Consider the following 18,455-nt stretch of genomic DNA (forward strand, 5'->3'; position numbering starts at 1 on the left):
TTCTCCCCAGATTATTCTAATTATTGGAATAGTGTAAGTTTGACTCTTGGTTTTCTTCTCTTATCTACACTTACTCCTTGGCGTTCTCACCTGGTCTCATGGCTGTGAATACCTTCTACATACTGGTGGCTCCAAAGTGCCTATCTTAATATCTCACCTCTGAGCACCAGATCTGTAGAGCCAACAGCCTGCTTAACATGTTCGCTTGGGTGTGTAATAGTCATCTCAGACTTCGGTGATGAACTAAGTGCCCGACACATAGTGGGTGCTTAATAAATACTTGTTAAATGAGGGAAGGAAGGAAGGAAGGGAGGGAGGGAGGGAGGGGTGAAAAAACTCTTGTATTAGAGCAGTGGTTCTCAACTGAGGGTAATTTTCTCCCCAGGGGATATTTGACAATGTCTGAAGACATTTTGGATTGTCATGACTGGAAGGGTGGGTGCCACTGGCATCTAGTGGATAGCGGCCAGGGATGCTGCTAAACATCCTACAACATATAGCGTGGTCCCCACAACAAAGGATCAGCCAGCCCAAACTGTCAAAAACACCACTGTTGAGACCTGGGTACCGGGGTAGAAGCACAGTGGGCAGGGCCATGTCTTTTCTGTCTTTTGGATCCTAGAACAGTAGTGAACACTTGGGTGGTCAGAAATGGTTGTTGAATGAATGAATAGTTAGTTGGTGGTTCAAATTGGCTGAATGGATAGATTGATGAATAAAATAAGAAATTTCCTTGTTTGTTTATAATTGCATCTATACCATTAACACTGAATAAGCCTATGTTGAACTCTGAACTGGAAGATGTGAGACAGGATGGCCACCCTCAAGGAACTACAGCATAATTAGAAAAGAAATGCATATAGTGATGTCAAAGTTATTCATGAACAATGGCAAGGTATTAAAGTGTTATATGCAGAAGAACCAAAGGAATATGAAGCAGAAGAGTGAGCAGAGTGAGAAGAGGTTATACTGACACAAAAGTTTTCAAAAAGGTGAGTTTTTAATAAATTTCTGCTGTTCAGAAGCCATCCAGTCTGTGTGACTTTGTTAGCAGCCTGAGCTGAGACAAGCCCTGTGGGAAGGGGACTTGAACAATTGCATCATCAGGAGAGGATCAGAAAAGGTAGGGAGCCCCAGGTACCACTGCCCACCAGGGGTACTTACCTGTTTCATTTTTATTCCCCACATTGAGCCACTAACGTCGATGACAAAGAGGATGTTTTTGGGAATTGGGTCCATGTTCTCAGGAGCAAAGAAGTGGACAAAATATCCATTAAATACCTGGGAAACCAGAACACATTTGTGAGCCAAACCATTAGCAATGTTTGGAATGTAGGAAGACGAGGGTCTGGGGACTGAGAGAGGAGAGGGGTGCTCACAGGGGACAGGAGAGAACAGAGGCTTGGTGTCCCCCTGCTTCTCCTTTCTCCTTCCTGCTCCCACTCTGTCCTTCCCTGCGAAGGTCTGAGCCTTCTCAGCAGTTCACCTCCTAGGCTATTTCCCTCCACTCCTTCCACCCCACCCAGTCTTCATCGAGAGCCTCCGTCCCAGGCACCCTGCTCACCGACAGTGAATCAGGAAGAGTCCCTGCTCTCCTGAGGCTCGCGGGCGATGAAGGACCCAGACAAATAAAGAGGCAATTTGCAGCACAGGTTGTTAAGTCCGTGATCAGGAAAAATAAAAGGCTCCAAGAACACCCCCAGTGGCGGTGCATCTAAGTCAGATAAGGGCGTCTTCCCCAGGGAAAGGGCATCTACGCTGGACTTGAACGTGGGTTCATGAGTTTGCAGTTAGGCTGCCAGCGTCGGGGTTGGACTGAGCTGGGGGGTGGGGGCCAGGCCGGGGAAGAGACTTCCAGACAGTGTGGCCCTTGGCACACTTAGGGCTCCATAAGTGGTTCAGCACGATGAATTCAAGGATTTAGGGCAGAGAGCCCACCGGGCAGACCATGAAGGACCTTGATGTGCACCCTGGGGAGTCTGGGTTGTTCTAGAAGTTAATGGGAGGGGCTGGATTCCTGATTCCCCCCCCCGCCCCGTCTTCTCTTGTAGGTGCTAAAGACTGGCTCACCTCATTCTCTTTCCACTGCCCTTTGGTTGCTTCCCCCAGGACATTACAGTGTCCAGCTGTCAGGTGTGTAGCTGTGGACACTTCCCGACACCCCCACATCCCTGGAGAGAAGCACAGGCTCTTGGCTACTAAGGCCTCATTACTTTAGCACAGGGAAATATGCACACACCTCTAAGATGTGACAAAAGAGGGAAGGGAAATGCTCAAGAAATCTCACAGGGAACATAATCTCTGTGCTTTCTTTGATCATCTCATTGCAAAGGGCCTTGGAAGGTTATCGAAAATTCCCATTTTGTGACTTCCTATGGTTCTTCATTCGAGGCCTAGACGTACCTTCCTGGGACAAAGGCATGAGACCCAATGACCTTTATTCAGTTATCTTGACATAAAATGCTCGGCGACACTTAGAGAAATATGCTTTTAGTCCCTTGTCTGCAGCCTTGACACTCGTCTGGGCAGCTGGGAACTACCCAGAGGCCAAAGAGGTTTATTCGTGGGTGGGGGGGAAGGGGGGGTTATTCAACAAAAACCAGTTCTTTGGCTTTGGCGGGGCCATTCTCCCAGAGTCTGTTTTCACCCACCTGAAGCTCACCGACTTTCTCCTCTCTGTTCACATCATACATCACCACGAGCTCACCATCTACCGCAGTCTCAGAGCAGTTGGAACATTTTCTTTGTTGTGCTACCGTGGGCTTGAAGGTGATGTGTGCCTGGAAAGAACAGTAGTGTCACAGCCTGGTCTCGCCCCCGCCCCCTCCAGGTGAGGAGTTGACAGCTGCACCTTCTCGTGCACACAGGTGGAGGTCCAGGGCCATTCTGCATCCGGGCAGCATCGGTGGTCCCGTTGTTGATGGAAGGGATGGTGCCAAAGCATGTGAGGGGGGCGTCTAACAGCCTGTGGTGCTGCTGGCCTGGTTTCAGTCCTTTATAAGAGACTCAAAGAATTCCTCCCTTTCCCCCCATGGAAGAAACAGCTACCAGCTCTAGAAAGAGCTGGTGAAAGTTTCTTACAGGACTTCGATCCCTCCAAAGGTGGTTACTATTGGCCATTAAGGCAGAGAGAATTAGGCTGAGTATTTCTTGCTGTGATTAATGAAAATCCACTGTGTGTTATGTGAAAACTGTTTTTTTTTGGCTGCACCACGCAGCATGCAGGATCTTAGTTCCCCAACCACGGATCAAACCCGCACCCCTGCAGTGGAAGCGCAGAGTCTTAACCACTGGACCAGTGGTTTTCAAGTCCCTGTGAAAACTGTCTTTTAGCTACTGCTAAAGTGAAATTACCTGGGGGAAATGGGACAGGACCTCCAAAAGGAACAGACTCTGGTCAAAATGCAATGAAACAATCCGTAATATTATTCTGTATATCCTGTGGGAGACCCTAGACTTTGCTCAGGAATCACTGTTCCTTCATATAGTTCCCTCAGCTCAGCACCTGATGGCTTTTCTATCCCCCAGAGCAGAGGAGGAGAGCAGAACCCAGGAGCAAGTGGCCACTTAGACTCTGTAACATCAATGCTTGTGGTACCTTCTGGTGTCCTTTAGATACGACGGGAACTCCATCAAAATGCCCATCAAATGTGTCCAGAACATGAAGAAATCTCATTCCCTGAGGTTCAATAATCCACACATCTACCTAGAGGTGGGAAAGAAATTACTCAAAGCATTAAAATATTTCAAGATTGAGCAAGAAGTACACTTACTAAGTCCTCTGCTGTTCTTCTCATCTTCAGGATTTCCCAAAGATGACCCAGCATGGCTCCAGCATCACTTCTGCAAGTTCTTTAAATTCTGTGTGACACAATGCATCTCACCATGTAGGCTGAAGACCTTTTGGGCAACCTAGTATTCCCCTTCTATTGCTTCATTTCTCTGGGATTTAATTCCCCTTCATCTACTCTATTCCATTCCATTCTTATTTATTTAAAAAATTATTTATTTATTTGGCTGCACCAGGTCTTAGTTGCAGCATGCGGGATCTTTTAGTTGTGGCATGTGGGATCTAGTTTCCTGACCAGGGATCGAACCTGGGCCCCCTGCATTGGGAGCACAGAGTCTTAACCGTTGGACCACCAGGGAAATCCCCATTCTATTCTTATTTAGAAATAAGAATGGAATGAGAATTTTACCATGATCCATTCATTCATCCCCTTGAATCTTCTACATCAATGGGCAAATTACAACCTGTCTGCTTCACCTTCCTATGTGTCAAATGGAGAGCAGGTCGAACTGTGCACTTCCCTGGGTTTCTTCCAGTTCTGCTCTGCCTCTTACACAAGTGGTCATGTGATGTCAATAAGATTCGAGCCAAGAAAAGAGCAGCTCAGTTCTCACGGCAAGAGGTGAAGATTACAGCAGAGGTGAGTTCAAATTGGCAGCCAATGCCCTGCCGCAGGCACTGCTCTCGAGGTGAAGGGAGTTGGAGTGCAATGCGGGGAACGTGGAGCAGATGAAGACGACTACCTCAGCCTCCACTAAGCTGCTATCATTTGCCACCTACTTCCATAAGCTCATCTCACTTGTAACCAAGGAGTCTAAGAACGTTGTAGTACCCTTTTCACAGGTGAGAAAATTGAGGCTCAGGATAGCTTGTCCCATGTGGAAGGTCAGTGTAGTGGGTTAAATGGAGCTCCCCCCCAAGACGTGTCTACATCAAATCCCTGAAAGCTGTGACTACTATCTGATTTGGAAAAGGGGGTCTTTGCAGATGCAATAAAGGATCTTGAGATGAGATCATCCTGTACTACCCAATGGGCCCTAAAGCCAACGACAAGTGTTCTTACGAGAGCAAGGCAGAGGGAGACTCGAGACACTCAGAAGACACTCAGAACAGGTCACACCCTGGTGACGTGACCAGGGGGGCAGAGATTAGAGTGATGTGGCCACAAGGCAAGGAATGCCAGCAGCTTCCAGACACCAGGAGAAGCAAGAATAGACTCTCCCTGGCAGCCTTTAGGCACGTAGCCCTGCCAACAAGTTGATTTCAGACTTCCATCCTCCAGAACTGTGTGAGAAGACGTTTCTGTTGTTCTCAGCCACCCAGTGTGTGGTCATCTGTTACAACAGGCCACAGGGAACTGCACAGCTAATAAGGAGATGAGCTGGCATTGAAATCTGCAAGGAAGTGGCCTGGTTGACTCCAAACCCAGAATCCTTTCTGCACGCCACCCTGACCTGCAGTGTCGAGTGGCATGGAACACCACAAAGAGTGGGGACAGGCAGAAAGCACAGATGAGGGACAGAGCCGTAGAGGGATGGGCTCACCTCCAGGTGCTTGGCCAGTCGTCCTGGCTGCAGGTGGAGCCTGTGCTCGTAGGACCCCAGCTTCCTCCACTTCACTTCCTGGTAATGAAGTTCAAACTGCACCTTGGCTCCGGGGGCGATGTTCACTTCGGTTTTGAAGTTCTCCATATCGAGGGCTCTGCTCCTACAGGTGCGAGCCCCCCACGTGAGTCATCACAGGCAGAACCTACGCAGAGGGCAGTCGGGCTTCCCTGGGCTAGCAACCTGCTCATTGTTCAGAAGAATGAACGGTAGGTACAGTAGAGGTAACTGCAACTTCTAGATAAATTTCATTCCACCAGCCTGGAATTTTCTTCTCCTCTCCTACCTGATCTTTTTCTTCCAGAGCTTCTTACAGATTTGAGTGTCATCTGCAAAGAGCTACTAGTTATTGATCACCTATTATGTGCCAGGAACTGGACACACATATCATTGCTATTATAGCAGCTCTGCAAGCTGGATCCCAATACCCTTAGTTATCAAATGATGACAGATGAGGCTCACAAAGGGTAAGTAATCGCTCCAGACCACATGGTGAGTCAGTTGTACGGTAGGAACTCAAACCCAAGTTTAGATGATTCCAAAGACAGCACACCTTTCCTCTACTGCTTTTGAGACTCATTCTAGAGATTCTTTATATTTTGAAAGTCTTCAGAAAGAAGACATCTATTATTTCATCAAATTGAATGTGTATTTCCAGCACTAATGCCTTATTTAGTCCCATACACACCAAGTCCAACGTGATCATTAATCTTGAGGTGTTTATGGTTTTAAAGAGAAAACAGCAGGATTGTCAAATGAGGGAGATTTGAGCATTAGGAGAAACAATGGGTGATTAAAAAACAAATTAAACAGCTAAATAAGCAAGGTGAGACCATGCATAATCGGATCGTTCGGGATCAGGGAAGTACCATGAAGAAGTGAGCTTGGGATACAGGGCAGCTGAAGAAAAAGATGAGCACAGCTGGGTACAGAGCTTAGGAGTAGAGAGTGGGGTGAGAGGCCTGATGTATCTGGGTGGGGGAGGGCAGGCTACAACGCGAGCTCCGTGCTCTCTGCTGTATCCGCAGTACCTGGAGGAGTTTCTGCTGCAAATAAATATTTGTGGAATGAAGAGATAATAAACGGATGGATGATGTGGTCAAAGTGACGGGTAAAGACGGCAGAATGATACTTAAAGCACTTATTCACCTGGAGGCATGCTGGAGATGTTCCCTGGCTTGGAATTTCTCCTTTCTCCTGGCTGAATTCTATTAATCTCTTTGGGCTCAGCTCAAACATCGAGTCTTCTGTGATGATCTGGATCCCCGGACAGAACTGTTCACTTGGTACTTGGAACTCCCATAGGGTTTTGTACCATCTCTACATTAGCATATTATACCATTATATATTACCCCATTATATATTATATATATTACACTTACCTATATAATATATATATATACTGTAGGCACCTATATGGCATATATGTTATAGTCACCTATATATTATATATATTACAGTCACCTATCTGTTATATATATTACAGTCATCTGTTATATATATTATAGTCACCTATAGGTTATATATATTACAGTCACCTGTATGTTATATGTATTACAGTCACCTATATGATATATATATTATAGTCACCTATATGCTATATATGTTATGGTCATCTATATGTTATAGTCACCTATACACTGTCCGTTCCGTGGCCATCTCCTCCACTGGCCTGACGGTGTTTGTTGCAGTGTTGCTGTCACCTTTGACAGAGCTGGGTACAGTGTTAAGGTTCAGTGCATTTTTTTGAATGAATGAACACATGAATGAAATGAAAAGAACTTCAGCTAAGGGGAAATTTGGGCATCTGGAGGAGGAGAAGAAGATGAAGAAAAGAAGATGGCAGGATCTGAGGGCGGCTTAGATACGCAGTGTGGGGATCAGTGAACATTCCTCTGACATTTCTGGTGGGAGAGGCTGCCTCTCTGAGGGTGGCATGGCATTTCCAGTGTCTTATTTAAGACCATAAGGGGAAAAAAATAAACAGAATCTAAACTAAGTAACTGTGCTGAAAAAGGTGCCACCCCATAAAAATAGGCCAAGAAGATCATTAAGACAAATTCCAAACCTTTCTTTCTGTGTTATGTGGTGCTGTAACAAGATCACCAATATTTCTTTTTTTCTTTTTTTTCGGTACGCGGGCCTCTCACTGTTGTGGCCTCTCCCGTTGCGGAGCACAGGCTCCGGACGCGCAGCCTCAGTGGCCATGGCTCACGGGCCCAGCCGCTCCACGGCATGTGGGATCCTCCCGGACCGGGGCACGAACCCGCGTCCCCTGCATCGGCAGGCGGACTCTCAACCACTGCGCCACCAGGGAAGCCCCGATCACCAATATTTCTGTAGTTCCTCTCTGTACTCTGCTGGGAATCAGTGTTTAGTGACAGGACAGCCATCTACATGCAAGGCAAGCTATGTAAGGCTAACACGTGTGAGATCATCCAAAACTCATGTGTTGCAGGAGGCCTTAGGGAAACAGGAACGGAGATACCTAACTCTGTCACCTGAGGATGAGGTTCTGTGCCTTCTTGGAGGCTGGTTTTGAGGTTGAGTGGGGGCAGCAGTGGATGAGGACCCCCCCCCCTTACCTCACCAATCCAGCCATTTTGCCTTTTGCTCTGGCCTGCGAGTAGAGGGCTCGGCCCACCGTTTTCTCCTTAACAGAACTAGTAAATGTCGTGCCATCCACAGTCCTAAAAAATGACAGAGGGCCTACAGTTGGTCCAAATAGTAGTCTTAGCACAACAAACAAACAACAAGCCAACAACCCAACCAGGTGGACTTAATGAATTATTTAATTATCATTTTGAACCTGCAGGAAACACGGAGACGTTTGCATATTTCACAGGAGTTCCTTTATCTGATAGTGTGATTAAGAGAGGTGAGGTGGGCTCCCGTCCTAAAAACTTCCTCTCGCATATTGTAGTGTTTAAAATGTTTCTTCCTAACGTTCATAGCAGCACTATTTACAAAGGCCAACACATGGAAGCAACCTAAGTGTCCGTCGACAGAGGAATGGATCAACAAGATGCGGTACAGATATACAGTGGAATACTACTCAGCATAAAGATGAATAAAATAACGCCATTTGCAGCAACATGGGTGGACCTAGAGATGATCATACTAAGTGAAGTAAGTTGGACAGAGAAAGACAGATATCATATGATATCGCTCATATGTGGAATCTAAAGAAAATGATACAAATGAACTTATTTACAAAACAGAAAGAAACTCACCGACTTAAAGAACAAACCGATGGTTACCAAAGGGGAAACGTGGAAGGGGGAGAGGTAAATTAGGAGACTGGGATTATCACATACACACTACTGCATATAAATAGATAACCAACAAGGACCTACTGTATAGCACAGGGAACTCTACTCAATATTCTGTGATAACCTAAAGGGGAAAAGAATTTGAAAAAGAATAGATGCATGTATATGTGCAACTGAATCGCTTCGCTGTACACCTGAAATAACACAACGTTGTAAATCAACTATACTCCAATATAAATTTTTCTTAAAATGTTTCTTCATTTTCCAGTTTCACCCTTCAGATTAAGGGTTTTTCTCTCGTGCATCCCTTTGGAATGACAAATGTGCCTAGGATTGGTGACTGGTAAGTCACTAGTTATCTGGCTGACTTTTGGTTTATAAGATCATTCTCCTGTGTGTTAAGGATCTGGGGTGGCCTGGGGGCATCACGCTCTCCTGTGAGGGTGGAAAAGAGCAAAGAAAGATGAAGAAAGGTGCTTGTCAATCTCTTTGCACAGTTTGTGTTTCTCTCTCCAACATCTCCCTCGGGGACCTCTGTGTGCTCATGTCACCTCTGTCTCTTAGCTGGCCGTCACCTAATCCGTCCCAATAATGGTTAGCTGGAGCAGTCGAATGACAGAATTTTAGAAGCAAAATGGAACATCTGGCCTTCAAGTGGGCAGCATCTCTCCCCAAGGAGGTATTTAGAAGTGCATGGAGAAATTTTTGGCTGTTCTGATGACTGAGAAGGGCTACTGGCATTATGGGACGACCCCAAGAGTGCTAGACATTCTGCAACGTGAGGTGGAGTTTCCTGTCCCAAATGCCAACAGCATGCTTGTCGAGCACGCTTGGTTCACCTCTGTAGGTGAGAGAAATCAGAGCCAAGGAGACAAGCGACCTGCTTGAGGTCACACACTTGCTCAGGGGCAGAGCTAGAACTGGACCCCGAGTGCCCAGGTCGGCACTATTTCCTTCAAATCATGCTAAGGTTCGAAGACCAAAAAGTCTTTATGACAAAAGGAAATAATCTCTAATGGTGGAATATTTGGAACCTTGATAAATAGGCAGGAGAAGTTTTTTGACTGGAGATGGAGGTCTGTGTGGTTCATATTAAATTGTGGTGATGTAAGGAGCTATCTTCTCTGATTTATACATTCAGCCGGGAGTACAGAGAGATCAAAATAAACATATATTTCACAATTCTGTCTTTCATCACCTCAAATCTTCTAAGGAATGAGATGGGGACGAAGGGAAAGAATGAAGGAAAACAGAAAGATGAGACACCTGGAATATCTAGTCATATAGTTTAAAAATAAGAATTTATTAAACTAGTTTTAATATATTTTTTTAGACAGTGTCATATAATACCACTACATAAAAGCTTTTCCTTCTACATTTGCTTTTTAGAAAAGGCTGACTAAAAAAATTTTTCTTTGGAAATAAATTTCTCAGACTATTTGAAGGATTCAAAATCCATGAATTCCAATTCCAGTAAGTCCAAGTTACAAATTGCCTTTTGTTCCCCTCACCTTTGTTTAGTTTAGAAAATATAATTAAAATGGCTCTGCCATTAAGTGCTTGGTATTTGAACCTTTTATTTTATTTATTCCTCTATTGGCAGAACAGGGAAAGTTTACCCTTGATGAATGAAGCCTCAGGGTGGGAACAAAATAACTGGCCTTCACTATTTGAAAGACATTTGAGTGGTTTAAAATTTTTTTATTATGGAAATCTTTAAGTATACAAAAAAATAGAATAATGTAAGACACCTCCACGAAACCATCACTGAGTTACACCATTATCAATACTCAGCCAACCTCCATTGTCTATACCCCCTCCTTCCACCTCATTTATTCTGAAGCCAATCTCAGATAGCTGACCATCTCATCCTTGAACATTTCAGTATGCATTTTGTAGGGAATTTTTTAAAAGTTCTTTTGTGAATAGAACTAGAGTCATTGAGTAGGAAATGGAACGGATTTCAATTAAGTGGCAGAAATAATTCTAAGCGCTGCCAACCACTGAGTGAATTGCCTTGGAAAGTAGTGAGTTTATCATTAAGGAGATATTCAAGTCAAGCCTGGATAATTCTCACTAGTCAGCGGCTACACAGAGGAATTCAAGCACTGGACACGTGACCGGATTTAATCAGTGGTTCTCCACTTTTTTTTTCCCCGTAAAGAAACATGTGATAGATGATGCTGACCTGCAGCCTCCTACACACTCATATACGGTTTCCTGTAACCCAGGGCAACTCCATATATTTTTCTCTCCCCAAGTAAGTGGGAGGTTGTTACCACAGAGATAGGCTTAAGGATGCTTTAATTTATTAGAAAAGAAAAGCAAGTGCTTCACAAATTCTGTTACTCTGAACAGAAGCAAAATACTGGGACCCAGCCCAAGATGACTCTTGATGTCCAGGGGGTCCACAGCTCTGAAAGCGAGAACCACTGGAATAGGTGGCCATTAAGGTCCATCCTAACTGTGACGGGGTTCGATTCTGCGAGCAGAGCATATCCAGTGTCTGGTTCTGCACAGGAGTCACTCACATGGAGAAGTTGGAGATGAAGGCTCCTCTGGGAATCTGCACATCGAACACGACATCCTGAGGCTGTGGGGAGTGGTTCACCACTTTGGCTTGGATGACAGTGTTGGCCATTCGGGAAGTGATAGTAGACCGGACTTTGTAGCTATAAAGAGTCACTTGATCAACATCTTCCTGTAATTGGCAAGAAAATACAACTGCACTCGGAGAAAAATGACACAGAACTTCACTACGTATTCAATGCTAACATTGGTCATTGGATTACAAACAATTCTAGGGCATCGGTAAGCATATAACTCAGGTATTACTAAGCATTCTCCTAACTTCTTGGAATACCCCTCAGGCAGAAGCCTGAGATATCTTCTTTTTTCTTTTTTTTGTCATTAGTAAACTTTAACGTGCCCTTTTCAGAACCAAACAGATCAAAGATTAAAAAAAGCAAAGTCATAAATTAAATATCAATAAAAATAAAAAAGTCAGAGGAAATATGAAATTAAAATAAATAAAATTTAATAACAAAAGGTCTGAGATATCTTGAGATGCCTTTCAAGCGCTATGAGGCTATTAAAAAGGATTTTAAAGGTTAGAATACGAGGAGAAAATGGTTGTGGGGAAGCAAGTTTGGATTACGAAAGTGCAGGAAATAACTTCGAATGCGGGGCCAGAGGGAAGGAAGGATGCAGGACTGCAGCGTTGGAAGGGGACCTGGGCACTTCCAGGGGTACGGTGGGGTGGAAGACACACGTGGTCCCCAAAGCCCCACCTTCTTCAACCTGATCTATTGTAATTTCACCTTCTTGCAGTCCTCTTGTCCTTTCCCAAATTAAAACAAAATATGAGAATGCTGATGGATGTGAGCAAAGAACAGAATACCTTGCAGAGGGCGTTTTGATGCAGTTACTGGTCCAGTACTCGGGACCCCTAATCCCAATCCTTCTCTACTGACTTAAGGCAGTTCCAGTATCCGTATGCTCAAAGACAAAGTACTGCAAACGCACATATTTCAGGAGGTGACTCTAAACAGTCAGGATTATGGCAGTGATGTGACTGACTAGGTTTTGCTTTTTTCTCCGAAAGGTTTTGCTTATTTCAATACTAGGTGTCATATCCCTAAACTTTGTCATCCAAGATTAAACCTTTCAACACATTAACATCCAGCCCACCTCAAGCTGAGATAAAACCCAGGCTACGTTGTTTGTCCTTCTTCCCCCTTAACCCAGAGCTTCTCACAGTTGCTGTCAGTTCAGAGCAGGAAGCCCAGGGAACCCCTTCCTCTTGATGTTTTCTTGCCACAGGAAGCTCTACTCCGAACATCTCAGGGAATCGGGCCATTTCATGTTTAAGAGTGCTTTTTCCACACTCACGGCTTTCCCTCCAAAGCTGTTAGGTGTCCTATTTTAAATCAAAACTGTTCTGTTGGAATAAATACACAGTTTTTATTCCAAAAACACCTACAATGTTGTCAAAACTTGCGAAAGTAAAGAGAAGGGACATTTTCACTCCTGGGGACAGCTCTCCCGGCTGCATACAAACTGCACCCTTTCATGCTGAATTTTAGACACACTTCCAAACAGAACTGGGGAAGGGGGTATTTCGAAAGTCAGGTAAACATTCTCAGTGATGAAGACAAAGGAGGCACCCGTATTGATTTCTCGATAATAGGTAACAGAAAAGTCATTCAGACATCAATTTTTAACAAAATCAAAGTAAACTTACCATCATTTCTCCAGATTCTCCAGAAACACTCCTCTGTGAAAGGAAGTTGGATAATCATTCTTCAGAAGCGTGTTGCTTATTACCTTGAGGGCAAAAACTGTTTTCTCAAAATATACTTTCTCAAAAGATATTTTTTCCTTCAGTGCTGAGCTATAACTCATTCACTGGAACCAAGACATAATTATCAAATATTCTTGAATGCTATTTTCCCACTGGTGTGTTTCTGTGAACAAATGTCTCAGTCACTGTTTGGTTACATGCCCACCATCCTTTGATACAATGCTAAAACCTATGTTTTCAAATGAAAATGTTCAACCAAACTTAAGCTGAGTAGCACAGATCACCTTTACCCTGTCTATTTGTCTGATTGTTTTCTCAGCAGCAGAGCCTTTCTTCAAAGCCAGGCAGTTGGAAGGCATGTCTGTCTCTTCCACTAGATGAGGCTACATGGGAGCAGAGACTTGGATGCGTTTCCTCCTTGGTGTAGCCCCTGAGTCAAGCATGGTGGAAAATTCTGTACTCAACCGCTATGTTGGAGAATTACAGTAAGTCCCCTACATACGAACCTTCAAGTTGCGAACTTTTGAAGATGCGAACGTGCATTCCATCAACGTCAGGCATGAGTGAAATTGCAGCTTGCCCTCTGTCTCCTACTTCTGACGGTCCTTCAGCTCTACCATCTCCCACCTCCTCTCCCTCCTCCAGGCAGTAACTCTCCTTGCCTGTTCACTCAATGCCAGCCCCTTTATGCCAGCTGTTGTACTGTACTAGTGTACTTTTCAAGGTACTGTGCTGTAAGATTAAACATGTTTTCTTGGGACTTCCTGGTGGCGCAGTGGTTGGGAGTCTGCCTGCCAGTGCAGGGGACATGGGTTCAAGCCCTGGTCTGGGAGGATCCCACGTGCCGTGGATCAACTAAGCCCATGTGCCACAACTACTGAGCCTGTGCTCTAGAGCCCACGAGCCACAACTACTGGGCCCATGTGCCACAACTACTGAAGCCCGCGCACCTAGAGCCCATGCTCCACAAGAGAAGTCACGGCAATGAGAAGCCTACGCACCACAATGAAGACCCAACACAGCCAAAAATAATAAATTAATTAAAAAAATTAAACTTAAAAAATTATTTTAAAAGTTTTATTTTTTGGTTTGTTTTTTATGCATTATTTGTGTGAGAAGTATTATAAACCTATTACAGTAGGTTTATAGCCGATCGTGTTAGTTGGGTACCTAGGCTAACTTTGTCACGCTTACGAACACACTTGCTGAACGTGCTCTCGGAACGGAACTCACTCATATGTAGGGGACTTACTGTATCCACATGAATGACTGTCCTGTGGGCATGGAAAACTGACTGGCTTTAGAGTGATGGGTGAACCTTTAATGTCAGATGGATTTTAAAGTAATAATTAAGGTGTGGGACATTAGCTTTGCTTGCCTGATTTGGGGTGAGTTGAAATTTTAGGGGGTATTATGTGACATAGCGAGGCCAACGACTGCCTTCTTCTAGACTTTTTTTAATTGGAGCATAGTTTATTTATTTATTTTTGGCTGCATTGGGTCTTCGTTGCTGCACACAGGCTTCTCATTGTGGTGGCTTCTCTTGTTGCGGAGCACTGGCTCTAGGCGCGCGGGCTTCAGTAGTTGTGGCTTGCTGGTTTCAGTAGTTGTGGCTCACGGGCTCTAGAGCTCAGGTTCAGCAGCTCTGGCACACGGGCTTAGCTGCTCCGCGGTATGTGGGATCTTCTGGGACCAGAGCTCGAACCTGTGTCCCCTGCATTGGCAGGCGGATTCTTAACCACTGTGCCACCAGGGAAGCAGTGTTAGTTTAGTGTTAGTTTCAGGTGTACAGCAAAGTGATTCGGTTATACCTACATATATAACTATTCTTTTTCAGATACTTTTCCCTTATAGTTTATTACAAAATACTGAGTATAGTTCTCTGTGCTATACAGTAAGTCCTTGTTGGTTATCTATTTAATTTTATTTATTTTTTGGCCGTGCTACGCGGCTTGCATGATCTTAGTTCCCCAACCAGGGATCGAACCTGTGCCCCCTGCAGTGGAAGCGTGCAGTCCTAACCACCGGACCACCAGGGATGTCCTGGTTATCTGTTTTATATATAGTAGTGTGTATCTGTTAATCAACTTCCTAATTTATCCCTCTCCCCCTTTCCCCTTTGGTAATCCTAAGTTTGTTTTCTATGTCTGTGGGTCTTTTGGACTTTTTGAATGCAATTCCTAACGATGACGTTTTCCCTTTTAGATGAAGACCCTGGCGTGAGGACTTGCCTATTGGGTTTTAATATTATCGTTCTACAAAAAGCCTGGACTTGCAGCAGGTCAAAAATTCATACCCGCACAAAAGATGTCATAGGTCAGCTTAGAGTTGCTTCCACAAATACCTCCTTTTTTAGCACCTGGGCTCTACATGGGAGAAGCCAAACCCTTCTTGGCCCCCTGGAGAACTCACCCCATGAGTTAGAGCATTTTGTCTGTGCTGTTGCTGGCATCCGGGAGGAGACCGCCAGCATGGTCGGGTCCCCTGTGCTCTCTGAGCAACTCCCCGAGACAGTAGGGACCGTGACTAAGCAGGAGAGCATGTGTGGCCCCAATAGGAAGTGTCCTATGAGGAAATTCTTCCATACAAAGCAGTAAAACTATCCCATAATCTTAAACTTTGAAGAAAACACATAGCAATGTATTCTCTAAGGGACCAAGGTGACCATTACAGTTTGAAGATAAACAGACAGCCATGTGGAGGCTTCCCTTTATTTCAGCTGGACAGTGTTTCCCCTGGGTGCAAAACCACCAGACTCTTTGCTGATAAAAAAAACATGCTCTTGAGAAAATGTAGCAAAAATCATCTCAACCCTTTACTTATTTCTTCAATCATGATCTCTTTCACTTATTTTCCCTTTTGGAACTGAGGTTTACTGTACCTGGTACCTCCGGTTCTCTGGCACAAATTGAAATTTGCCTGGGGCCAGTTCCACAAGGTCTGCATATTCTGCAAACTTAAAAAAGAATTTAGGATGTTTATTTCTATCAACAAAAAACAGGGAGCTGGTGACAGGCATAAGGTACTGTATTCAATATATTATTTTGCCTTGTTTTCTATATCTCTGGGCAATCTCATTTTTTCATACAATGATTTCTTTTTTTAAAATTGAAGTATAGTTGATTTACAATGTTTCAGGTGTACAGCAAAGTGATTCAGCTATACATATACATATAATCTATTCTTTTTCACTATCTTTTCCCATACAGGTTATTACAGAGTATTGCGTAGAGATCCCTGTGCTATATATACAGTAGGTCCTTGCCATTTATCTATTTTATATATAGTAGTGTGTATCTGCTAATCCCAAATCCCTAATTTATCCTTCCCCCCTTTTCCCTTTGGAACTGTTAAGTTTGTTTTCTGTGTCTGTTACAATGATTTTTTTTTCTCTCTCTCTAGTTGTGGAGAGCAGGGGTTACTCTTCATTGCAGTGTGTGGGCTTCTCATTGTGGTGGCTTCTCTTGTTGCGGAGCATGGGCTCTAGGCATGCAGGCTTCAGTAGTTGTAGTACATGGGCTCACTACTTGCAGCATGTGGGCCCTATAGCACTCGGGCTTCAGTAGTTGTGGCACACGGGCTCAGTAGTTGTGGCTTGCGGGCTCTAGAGCACAGGCTCAGTAGTTGTGGTGCACGGGTTTAGTTGCTCCGTGGCATGTGGGATCTTCCCGGACCAGGGCTCGAACCTGTGTCCCCTGCACTGGCAGGTGGATTCTTAACCACTGTGCCACCAGGGGAAGTCCCTACAATGATTTCTTTAATATATTTGTTTGCCAGTTACGTCTCAGAGGTGAGTAAATGAAAGTTAGTATCTCCAAATTTGGGGAGGCAGGAGTTCATTTCTGAGTTTGCCTATAGATGATGGGATATCCAAGTAGGGGTTGCAGTAGCCCAATGATCAGGTAGGTGCCTGGCAGAAGTACTGGGTAGATCTTGGGGGCATCAGAGGTGTCTTACTAGGTAAATGTGGACCATTATCCATTGAGTTAGAAATGGCGATGTGAAAGGAATGCCAGTAAGTGACTGAAAAAGCACAAAAATATTTGGATATCTTGCCTCCAACTCCTGGCTTCGTCAATGAGATTTCCAACATACTCTGGTAGTTTTTAAAGTGTTAGAAAATATGATAGTTTCTAGGCAGACAGGGTGTTTTTTTTTTTTCTTGCAAATATGCCATCCTGTTCTTTGGCATCTTTGTAGGTAATCCACTCTGTACGTAGCACAAGCCGCTGTGCCTTCTAGGATATTCCCAGAATACATGCTGCTTTTCTGGCATCAGAATAGCTCTTGGGGCTTCCCTGGTGGCGCAGTGGTTAAGAATCCGCCTGCCAATGCAGGGGACACGGGTTCAAGCCCTGGTCCGGGAAGACCCCACCCACCCCGTGGAGCAACAAAGCTCATGAGCCACAAATACTAAGCCTGTGCTCTAGAGCCCGCGAGCCACAACTACTGGAGCCCGCACACCTAGAGCCCGTGCTCTGCAACAAGAGAAGCCACCGCAATGAGAAGCCCGCGCACCGCAACGAAGAGTAGCTCCCGCTCGCCGCAACTAGAGAAAGCCCGCAGGCAGCAGCAACAAAGACCCAACGCAGCCAAAAGTAAATAAATAAATTAAAAAAAAAAAAAAAAAAGCTCTTGTATGACTTTCAGTCCAAGACTTTCAATACGTTGGGGATGATCAAGGGTCTGAAGTGAAGACCTGGAGCTCCCCAGGAGTAATTCCTACACTCTGCCCATCCATTTACCCAATCTTCCCCTTTAACAGGAATATTAAGTGTCCTTAATTTGGAAATCATTTTCACTTAGGTATGACAAACAAAGTGCTTTGAAAATGACTTTTCTATATACTCTTAAGTAAAAGAGTGATAATGATATTTCATAATAAGAGTTATGAGAGCTAATAATTATTAAGTTCTTCCCCAGGTTTGCACTGTGCTGGGTAGTTTACATATGTCACTTCATTCTTACAACAACCCTTTGGGTTAGATCAATTATTATCCCCAATTTTTTAGATAAGGAGGGGGCAGCTGTACTTTGTAAATGGTACACTATGGGGTCGGGCTGTGAACTTGGTTCTCATGCAAAACCTGTTAATGCTCTAAAGGGTAAATATATGTTCCAGAACTTATGGTTACCCGGGGGGAAGGCATAGTTAGGGAGTTTGGGACTGACATGGACACATGGCTATATTTAAAACAGATAACCAACAGGGTCCTACTGTACAGCACAGGGAACTCTGCTCAATATTATACAACAACCTAAATGGGAAAAGAATTTGGAAAAGAATAGATACACGTATAATTGAATCACCCTGATGTATGCCTCAAACTATCATAACATTGGAAATCAAATGTACTCCATATAAAATAAAAAGTTAAAAATCCTTATCACAAGGGGAAAAAAACTGTAACTATGTATGGTGAGAGATATTAAAGACATTGTGGTGATCATTTTCCAATATATACAAATATTGAATCAAAAAAAGG

The 18,455-nt window shown here is 44.2% G+C and overlaps 1 protein-coding gene across 1 annotated transcript in view; it reads right to left on the reverse strand.

Moving 5' to 3' along the window:
* Positions 1 to 18,455, reverse strand: part of ITIH2 (inter-alpha-trypsin inhibitor heavy chain 2) — a 38,515-nt gene that overhangs the window by 19,737 nt on the left and 323 nt on the right. Inside the window, exons 2-9 of the mRNA XM_022580258.2 lie at positions 15,851 to 15,925; positions 12,910 to 12,942; positions 11,198 to 11,367; positions 7,980 to 8,084; positions 5,335 to 5,497; positions 3,599 to 3,706; positions 2,652 to 2,780; positions 1,165 to 1,281 (exon numbers count right to left, since the gene is read on the reverse strand). Coding sequence (XP_022435966.1) covers positions 1,165 to 1,281; positions 2,652 to 2,780; positions 3,599 to 3,706; positions 5,335 to 5,497; positions 7,980 to 8,084; positions 11,198 to 11,367; positions 12,910 to 12,942; positions 15,851 to 15,925 — 900 coding nt within the window. The remainder of the gene's footprint in view (positions 1 to 1,164; positions 1,282 to 2,651; positions 2,781 to 3,598; positions 3,707 to 5,334; positions 5,498 to 7,979; positions 8,085 to 11,197; positions 11,368 to 12,909; positions 12,943 to 15,850; positions 15,926 to 18,455) is intronic.

The sequence above is a fragment of the Delphinapterus leucas genome, chromosome 2 (assembly GCF_059928025.1).
Source record: "Delphinapterus leucas isolate spDelLeu-1000000601 "Yukka" chromosome 2, BTC_Dleu_Yukka2, whole genome shotgun sequence".
NCBI classification, from domain to species: Eukaryota; Metazoa; Chordata; class Mammalia; order Artiodactyla; family Monodontidae; genus Delphinapterus; species Delphinapterus leucas.